The sequence below is a fragment of the Chaetura pelagica genome, unplaced genomic scaffold (genome assembly GCF_000747805.2).
Source record: "Chaetura pelagica isolate M959 unplaced genomic scaffold, ChaPel_1.0 scaffold29, whole genome shotgun sequence".
Classification (NCBI taxonomy): Eukaryota; Metazoa; Chordata; class Aves; order Apodiformes; family Apodidae; genus Chaetura; species Chaetura pelagica.
Genome location: NW_009970720.1, coordinates 1,420,840 through 1,430,589, shown reverse-complemented (window position 1 = coordinate 1,430,589; position 9,750 = coordinate 1,420,840). Strand labels below are relative to the sequence as shown.

The 9,750-nt window shown below is 43.9% G+C and overlaps 1 protein-coding gene across 1 annotated transcript in view; it reads left to right on the top strand.

Moving 5' to 3' along the window:
* HS6ST3 (heparan sulfate 6-O-sulfotransferase 3) overlaps positions 1 to 9,750 on the top strand; it is a 41,359-nt gene that overhangs the window by 3,950 nt on the left and 27,659 nt on the right. The window contains exons 2-3 of the mRNA XM_010006351.1: positions 3,420 to 3,712; positions 3,871 to 4,471. Of these exons, the coding sequence (XP_010004653.1) occupies positions 3,420 to 3,712; positions 3,871 to 4,471 (894 nt within the window). The remainder of the gene's footprint in view (positions 1 to 3,419; positions 3,713 to 3,870; positions 4,472 to 9,750) is intronic.

Here is a 9,750-nt window from a genome sequence, read left to right as displayed (position 1 = left end):
CTGCTGAACTTCACTGGCACACAGCTTCTCTCTGTTTTCTTACGTCTCTGGTAGGACTGGTTAGTCTGCTATGGTGGCTAAGTAAAGCTGCTGAAATTTACTTAGAAAGTAGTAGGAAAGCGGCTTGACTCTTCTGTGTAATTAATGGCTTGGAAGTCATGCCTTCTGCTTATATTTGTTCTCACATGGGCAGGACATGCTGCAAAGCAAACATTAGGATTACAGCTGCATTGATCGCCTGCAATGAATGAGGCTGATCCCCTCTGTCATGCTGACTGCTCCTCTCGTGGTGAGAAGGTAGCAGGTCTTTTCCTGAAGGCAATCCTGAGCAAGCACAGCATCCAGTGCTTCATACTATGCAAAATTTGTCAATCAGGTCGCAGGCATCTGTTTTAAAATTTAATATGTTTAAATAAAATTGGATTAAAGGGTATTTTAAACTCAGTAAACCATATTTATTTCTCAACAGTGCTTTCCTTTTATCAGGGTAAGTTTTGTGTTTCATATGGCACAAATAAATAAACATTGTGCAAAATGGTTTCATGAAGAATCCATATTGCAGAATTAAAGTAATGTGATCATGCACACTTCTTCTTGTTAAGGCAGCTGGGTAACTTGCACGCTGCAATTTAATGTTTCTTTATAGGCAGTAAAAATTCATGCCAGCAGTTCGATAACCAATATGTTTTGTATCGTTTCTTGCCCTGACATAGAATGAGACTGTTTCTGAAAATCTTTTAGTTAAGTATTGTGCATGTGGAGAATATTAACTATGCATGTATTCTGGAGGCACCTTTTTTAAAGAAAAATGTCAGATTTTTTTTCGCAATTTCAATTTCTTCATTCAATTACATCAACAAGCCACCACAGATTACACAGGGGCTTGTGTTTGTACATATTTTGCATTAAAGTAACTTTGAGACATACTTTTTCATGAAAGAATGCATTTAGCCTGGTCTGACACTGCCTTAACAAGGGTGTGTGGGGTGGAGGAGCATGGCTGTCTTCACTGCACTTAGCCATCACAACTTCATCTAGGCACAGGAAGGACTGGCATCCCTCCCCAGCACAGACCCTGGCTTAGGGGTGAGCCTGTTCCTGACATGTCAATGGCAAGACAGGTCCATAAGGTGGTGATACAGCCCAGGATGCTTTGAAGGAGTTTGTCTTTATCAGTGACTGATTCTCTGATGTTCCTCCAGTTGTCTTGGGTGGTGACAAGTTTCTTCAGGACTCTCTAAGGGCCTTGGCCACTGCTGGTAGTGCAGAGTGACTTCCCAGCTGGCTGTGCTGTCTTGCTTCCAGCTTTCTTGGGAGGAAGGAGTTTGCTGCTGCCTGAGGGTTTTCTCTATGCGCCATTCCAGCCAAATGCATGCAAAAGGATATGTCTTTTAGATTTTCTTTCTGATTTCTGCATTCCAGGGCACAGAGGCTTTTGGTGAAGGTAAACTCAGTTGCCTGGGAACAGCCCAGATGCACACTTGGTACCTCCAGATTTAAAATAATACTGGAAAACAGAGGGTGTTCCCCCCTAATACTTGTGGGCATAAATAAGGACTGTTGCAGTCAGGGCTCTCTCTTCTGAACTTCTCTCAGTTGTTTGTTCTAGAAGGTGTGGCGTTTTTTTACCAGAAATGCCTGAATAATTCAAGCTGCAAACGTGCAGACTCTGGTACCTACAGTTTTTCTGGGGACATGTGTAATAATCTTAGTTGTACAGCATCTCTCCAGGTGGACAGGTTTGACATATTTTATTGTCAATCTTCTGATATAGCCAAACTATCTGAGTGTCTCCCAAGTATTTAACAGCAAAAATACTCTTCAAATTCTGTAGATCTAATGAGTTCTTATAATTACATTTTTTTCTGTGCTACTGTCTGTAAATGACATGTTAAGAAAAAGCTGTGCTAAGGTTGGCATGTATTTTATGACTAGTCTTATATCTGACAAAATAAATAAGTAGATAAATAAAATGTTCAGCAGTCCATGTTTGGGTCTTAGATCAGTTTTGCCCCCTTCACTCATAAGCTTCACCATGTTAGGTGACAGTTTAATTATCCTAATGGGCAATTGAGATTGCAGAGTGCAAGGTGACTTGTCAGGTATCCAGGCATAATTCTGTGTGCATTAGAGGGAAATGCAGGTATGAAATGTCAGTTCAGAAAACTGAACGGCACTACACACCTAATGACTTGTCAGGCAAGAATACATGCCTAAGTGGTGGTTCCATCATATTCCTGAACTTTTTCATGTTGTACCTTCTCCAGGCTGTCCAGTTTCAGGCATGGGGAAAGCAGAGCTCCCTACTTACAGAAGACATGCAATGACCTGCCCTAGAGGCAGGACATGCTGGGTAGGCAGTAGAGAGTTGTCTGCCAGTCTTCAGTGATGCCTGATGCCCTTAGCTTCTGTGGCTTCTTGAGGGTCCCAAGATCTACCAGCAAACCTACTGAGTAGTATCCCCCATGCAGCTTCAAACCTCCACCATTTTGAATTCTTGAGAGTGCTGACTGTTTTCTTTCAGCTTATACCTCAGTCTTACTTGAATTTGGCTTTTCCTGGCTGTTCTTCAATGAAGCAATACTTGCACTTTGAGAGAGGGCAGAAGCCAGTCTTCCAGAGGTCCAGAAAGATTTATTTTCCTTCACTGTGGAAAAGAGATCTTTCATCTTGGTGAAAATCTTTATCCCAAGAGCTGACAAAGAATAATCCCTAGTCCCAGCAGGAGCCCCTGTGCCTGCTTTCTGAACGAGTTGCTTCAGAAACAAACAGCAGATGCAGGTTATACGTTCAGCAGTGGTTTGTGAATTTTATAGAAACATGGTCATGTCTGAAGTTATGATAACACTGTGTTTTAGTTAAGAAGCTAGATGCTGGTTGATCACAGAGCCCGTCAGAACTAGTATCACTGGCATCTTTTTGGTTGAGCAGCAAGACAGGTATGGAACTGTGGGAAATCTGCCCTGAACTCCTAAATACTGCAGTAGACTTAAGACATCATCTTCCAGATCTGGAGAACTCTCAGGGCTGTTGCTCAGACTGCATTGTACTTTTTCTTCCAGTCACTGAAACACGAGGTGGATGTTTTCCCAATTCTCCTCCTGGCAGAGTTCTCAGCAGGCTGTTTGACCAGACTGGACGTGGGTGAACCCTGTGTCTGCAAGGATAATTCTGTGCAGTGAGAGGTGGTGTCTTCTGGTGACAGCTGTCTGCATGACTGTCTTTCAGGGTGTTAATGATCTGGGGGGTACTGTGCTCAGTTCCTGTGGCAGTGGGAGATGTGATCACTTTGCTGTGCTTTGCAGTGACTCGGTCGCATAGAAATCTTTTGTGTCCAAGTACTCCTGAATCAGCCTGTACTTTTTTTCACCAGCAAGAGACAGGTTTTCTTTCTTATTTTTATTATTTTTCTTTGTCAGTGTCTGCCTGAGACTGACTTTCACCCCTGTGGCAGATGAAGAGGTGGAAGTGGGAACAGGACAACTGACCACTGACAACTGGATACCACCAACTCACCACTACCAACTGGCCACCAGACACTTCTACACTGCCAACTTGCCACCAGGACAACTGCTCGCTGGACAGTACATGGCATTCATCCAGTACCACAAACAGAACCACCTTCAACTCCATGAACAGAACCCTGGGGAGCAGATGGCTCTGCTCACAGTGCTCCGACTTTTACAAGGAAACTGCATATATAATGGGGAGTGTATGAGTCATGCAGTTTGTTTTGGCCAGTTTGCAACAATGAGGTGGTGGTGGCCAGTTGGCAGCAGCTGGTTGTCCTAGACCCATGTCCCCAGTGTCCCCACAGCACGCAGTAGGGCAACCAGACTGCACCTTGATCATTCATGGGTGTATTTTTAGGTACGTTCACTGCTCATATTTGCAACCAGATTAAGGATGAAGAGGATGAACATGTAAGGATGGAGAGCAGAACAATCCTTCCAACAATCTATGAGGATGCAGTCAGAGACCTGCTTCAGCACCTAGACACTCAAAATTCTATGGGACCAGGTGGGATTCACCTGAGGGTACTGAGAGAGCTGGCAAAGGAGATCACCAAGTTTCTCTCTATCTTCTACCAACAGTCCTGGATAACAGGGGAGGTCCCAGATGACTGGAGACTTGCCAGTGTGACGCCCACCTACAAGAAGGACCCAAAGAAGGATCCTGTGAACTACAGGCCTGTCCGCCTGACCTCAGTACCAGGGAAAAACATGGAGAGACTCATCTTGAGTGCACTCACATGGCAAATGCAGGACAGCCGTGGGATCAGGCCCAGCAAGCATGGATTCAGGAAAGGCAGATCCTGCTTGACTAACCTGATCTCCTTCTATGATCGGGTGACCCGCCTGGTGGATGAGGGAAGAGCTTTGGATGTCGTCTGTCTGGGCTTTGGAAAGGCCTTTGTCACTGTCTCTCACAGCATCCTCCTAGAGAAGCTGGTGGCTCATGGCATAGACAGGTGCACTCTCTACTGGGTAAAAAACTGGCTGGCTGGCCAAGCCCAGAGAGTTGCAGTGAATGGAGTTGGATCCAGTTGGTGGCTGGTCACCAGTGGTGTCCCCCAGGGCTCAGTTTTGGGTCCAGTCTTGTTCACTATCTTTATTAGTTACCTAAATGAGGGGATTGAGTGCTTCCTAAGTAAGTTTGCAGATGACACTAAGCTGGGAGGAAGTGTCAATTTGCTTGAGGGTAGGAAGGCTCTGCAGAGAAACCTGGACGGATGGGATTGATGGCCCAAGGCAAATTGTATGAGGTTTAACAAGACCAAGTGCCAGGTCTTGCACTTTGGTCATAACAACCCCATCCAAAACTACAGGCTTGGGGATGAGTGGTTGGAAACCTTCATGGTAGAGAAGGACCTGGGGGTGCTGGTTGACAGCTGACTTAACATGAGCCAGCAGTGTGCCCAGGTGGCCAAGAAGGCCCACAGCATCCTGGCCTGCATCAGGAATAGTGTGGCCAGCAGGAGCAGAAAGGTGATCCTGCCCCTGTACTCAGCACTGGTGAGACCACACCTCGAGGACTGTGTCCATCTCTGGGCCCCTCACTACCAGAAGGATGTTGAGTTGGTGGAGCATGACCAGAGGAGAGCTACCAAGCTGGTGAAAGGTCTGGAGAACAAGTCCTATGAGGAGAGGCTGAGGGAACTGGGATTGTTTAGTTTGAAGAAGAGGAGGCTGAGGGGAGACCTCATTGCTCTGTACAGTTACATGAAAGGAGGCTGCAGGGATGCAGGAGTTGGCCTCTTCTCCCAGGTGAATAATGACAGGACGAGAGGAAATGGCCTGAAGCTGCACCAGGGGAGGTTTAGACTGGATATTGGAAATAAATTCTTCGCTGAAATGGTGTTTGGACACTCGAACAGGCTGTCCAGGGAGGTGGTGGAGTCACTATCCCCGGAAGTGTTTAAAATAAATGTAGATATAGTGCTTAACAACATGATTTAAGCACTGAACAGATAAATTAGGTTATGTTAGGGGGATTTGGGTTATGGTTGGACTTGATGATTTTCAAGATTCCTTTCAACCAGGATGATTCTATGCTTCTAGATTTTTGAAGAGCTGCTAGATCCTTTGGAAGAGCACTGGGTGCCCACTCTCAGCCAGGCAATTCTCCCCCCACGTGCTGGGTCTGGACTCCTGCAGCACCCAGCAGCGTCCAGAGGTGCAGGGTAGTGCTGTGTCTGGCAAAAGGCAAAGGCTTTACCTCCAGCTGGAAAGGTAGTTAATGAGTTTTATGTGCAGCAGTGTCATTTGCTCTTGTCTGTGTAACTGCACGACCTCTGAGCTTGTGTGAGAGACAGCAAGAGATAGAGACTGAGAGTAGACACCAAACTCCTCCTTAGTCAGAACCACTATCCACAAGGAGACCACAATCTGTCAAGGTGGTGACCATGAAGACTTATTTGCATTGTCAGGCAATAATTTACTATCAGGTAAGTGTGTGGTTATTGGGTTTTATGTCTTAGCAATACAGCCAGATTTTACTTGCCAGATGGAATGTGCAAACAAAAGGGCCTGGAATTGGAATGAACTTTTCAGTGTTGGAAGTGTGGAGGGAATGGGATGACTGGTCTGTTCTCCCCCAGCCTGCAGTGAGCAAAAAGCTTGGGGCAAGGAGGGGAAACAGCTAATACCAGCTTTGCTGCCTCAGCCAGAAAAGCAGGCTGTTAGCTAAGCTCCTAAGCTTTTCTTCTGGCATTATCTAAAAACATACCACTCTGGCTGAGAATTATTAACATCCAGTTATGTGGCCTCTGCATACCTGCAATGAAAGAGAAGGAAATAACAGCAGATAAATCACTATCTTTGTGATTTTATCAGGGGTAAAAAGTCCAGGCAGGTGTTCATGCCAACATATTCTGGTCTATGACCTTTAGTTTAAAGGATTTATTTTGCATTATTCCTTGCTTTACAGCTTTAAAGACACAGTAATGAGGTACTCTCTGTGCATCCTCCTACTCAGAGAAGCTATATTGAGAAGTACAGCTGCAGCCAGCGGGGTGTTAATCACCACTTACGGACAGGCAGGACTAACACAGGCAATTGGAGAGTGTGGTAATTTTCTGTAAGACGTCTGCTCTCACCATCCTGGCTTCCATTAATAAGGTAACATCTGAAACACTCAAGCATTAGCTGTTTTACCACGGAGAATGGATTTATGTAAACAAACATTAATCTGGTTTGATATTAGCCAAGGTGTTAAACTGATAAACGTGACTGGTAACAGTGTGATAACAGGAGCACGGGAGAAAGGAGGTGGTCTTCTGTGAGATACCAAATACCTCCCACAGCCTGGGATGGTGGGCTTGGTGACCTGTGGGCTGCTAACCTTAATGTGAGATTTCCCACCACTCCATCAAGTTGAAAAGGGATTTACTGCCTTCCTGCCTCTTGCTGCTGGCCTTGACAGTAGGGAGTTTTAGTGTCTAGTGTCATTTCAGACAACTATCATTAGAACAGTGATTAGTCAAGATAATAATTAAATCCTTGTGCCAGGGTCCCATCACAGTGTTGTCTCCTACAAATTATGTCATCCTCTGGCTCTTCACAGTTTGGTCCCTTGTTCAGTTTCTATTTTTTTTTTATTTTTTTTTAAAGCTTACATTAGGGATAACATTACAAGCACAAAGGACTGTATTAATTTTATATCTTTATTACCTTTTCCAGTATTACTCAAAATTTAGATTGTCTTGAGTACCAGGGGACCAACATGATGGATCCAAGTGACTAATTGCAGTAGGATAAGAGGTTATTACATCCCAAAGAATTATGAGTCTCATAAAATATTATTAAAAGTTAATGTGTTTGATTTTTCTCTTAAAATTATTCAAACAATTTTACTATCACTGGGTAGCTGACAATTTGCAAGAGGGTAATCAGAAAATATTCCAAGGAAAATAGGAATGCATAGCTTTTGGATTGTTTCATTATGTGTTATTCTACATTTGTTATGACTTTTAAACTTAATTATCTCACAGGGTGGGTAGTGATGCACTTTGTGATTTGCCAGACTTCAAAATATTAAAATATAATGACTCATGGTGGAATATATGCATCCAGATATTTTCTGTGTTATTGCTTGCCTTTTAAAATATTTAGGTACAGAGCATGGATTGACACAAGCTCTGTCTTTGTTTTAATAACTCTTTAGCTAGAAAGAAAAATCTCCATTTTAAAGAGAAACAAGAAAATGGCTGGAGAGCTTTGAACCTCTCATTGTGGTACTCTGGCTTCTCTTTGCTTACCCTCATCTTCAGGAGGTAGATGGTTACCTATATTAAAAACCACTTCCCAGATCCAATTCAATGAACATTCATTTCTCAAAAAAACCCAAACGTAACCCATCCAGAAGGCTAAGGGAAATTTTATTTTTCTTTTCTGATGTTTTCATTGGTTGCATGTGTACTGGCTGTTCTGTTTTTCAGAGACTGCTCTTAATCTTTTTATGATCAAGTCTTTTGATTTGCAAAACCGACCTGAAACATTTAGCAAACTTATTTTCTACACTTTTATTCTTGAGGGAGGTGAGTTGCATTTTTGTCTGTGTTTCAAATTGGATGTGCAAATGTATCAGATGTGATAGATACGAACACAAAGAGCTGGGGTGGTGACTGCCTCTTTGACTTCATGCCAGTCTATGAACAGTGCAAGGGAAATATGCTGGGTAAGAATGTTCAGGGTTCACTCACCTAATGTCTCTTCCTTAGTCAGGAAATTATGAAGTAAAAGTGGCTTTTTTGTCTGTAAGTAGTTGGTAGGTTGGTTTTGGAAGGACCCATTTGGTGGATCAGGTGTGACCAGAGACAGAGGGAAGCTAGATGCAGCTTTTCTGTGTTGCGAGCTCCTTGTGTGACTTGGAGATTACTTAACCTCTTCCTTTAAAGGCAAGGATGATAAATACTTCTACTTGGATGAGATGACATATCCATTCCTTGGGCTTGAAATACTGTGATGGCTGGATGCATTCAAATACCCAGGTACTTCTAACATAAGGGTCCATTTTAGCAGCATTCAGTGAACCAGCAGAAGCTGCTTCTGAGTCTGGAGGTGCTGCATCCACTCACAGAAAATTACCTCCATTTGCTCCTGCTTTAATCCCTTTCCCTTTCACCAGAGCTGGTGTCCATGCTGTGATTGAAGTAATTAATGTCAATCATTTGGTGGACAGAGAGGCTGGCATACACAGGACCTAAGGGGAATTTCAGTTGCACAGACTTTTAGCAGCAACAGACTTCTCTCTGCTGGCTGAATGTTGATGCTTGGGAATAGGCAGGTAAAAATAGATCCAGAGGACAGATAAAAGACTACTTTTGCAGCAAATGAAGGATATGACAGTTTAAAGCAACAGCTTCTTGCTTTGTGCAACAGCCCTGCTATATTTGAGTTGCTTATGGAGAAGGTATTGCTTTGGCTTGCCTCTCAGGTTCTTGGCTGCCTTGTACTTACAGTTTATAGTTTGATGTGGAACTGAATCTGTAAAAAAAAAAAAAAGAGCTTGCCTTAGAGAGAGGGATGAATACCAGTGAATGAGGGTGGGATTTCCTCTGGCAGAGTAGCATCTGAACCAGAAGAGAGCTGACCCAACTTCTCTAAACAAACCCCAATGTAGGGATGTGTCCAAGGTCCATCCATTCCTGATGCTGAAGTCCCACTCCCACAGTGGCCAGCATCACAAAACAGTTGTGTTGGCCATATGAGGGAAGAGAAGATGCTGCTCGAGACTGTTTTTGAGGTTTGCAGCATTTAGGGGCTGAGTGATTACTCCTGTGTCACCTTAACTGTGCTTCAAACCCTGCTATGTACCAAGCATGGGTGCTGGTTCTGGGTCAGCCTCGCTGTTGTGGGAGGATTCATAACTGGTGGTATCACAGCAGCTTATTGCAGGGGAGGGCTGAGCTCTGCTGAGATGAATTATGGTGCCAGCAGGCAGGAGCTGATGCCAGTGATTAAACCTGTCACCTGCTCTCAACACTCTTCAGGAAAAAAAAATATTTTTGCCTGGGGAAGCTTGACTAGGAAGTATAAAAGGAAATACAGGAAAAAAATCCTCTTTATTTTCCCCCTCTTTTATTTTTCCTTCTTTTGGTTTCATTCAATTCTGCCTCCTCCTCTGAGGTATTTCTGAGGCAGCTTACGTTCTGCTGAGCAGGGAGAGTGTTGTTGGGCAGGTGTCACCAGGTGGCACTGCTTTCAAAATGTCATTGTGTGCTAGGAAACGCAGAGATTGGCATCTCTT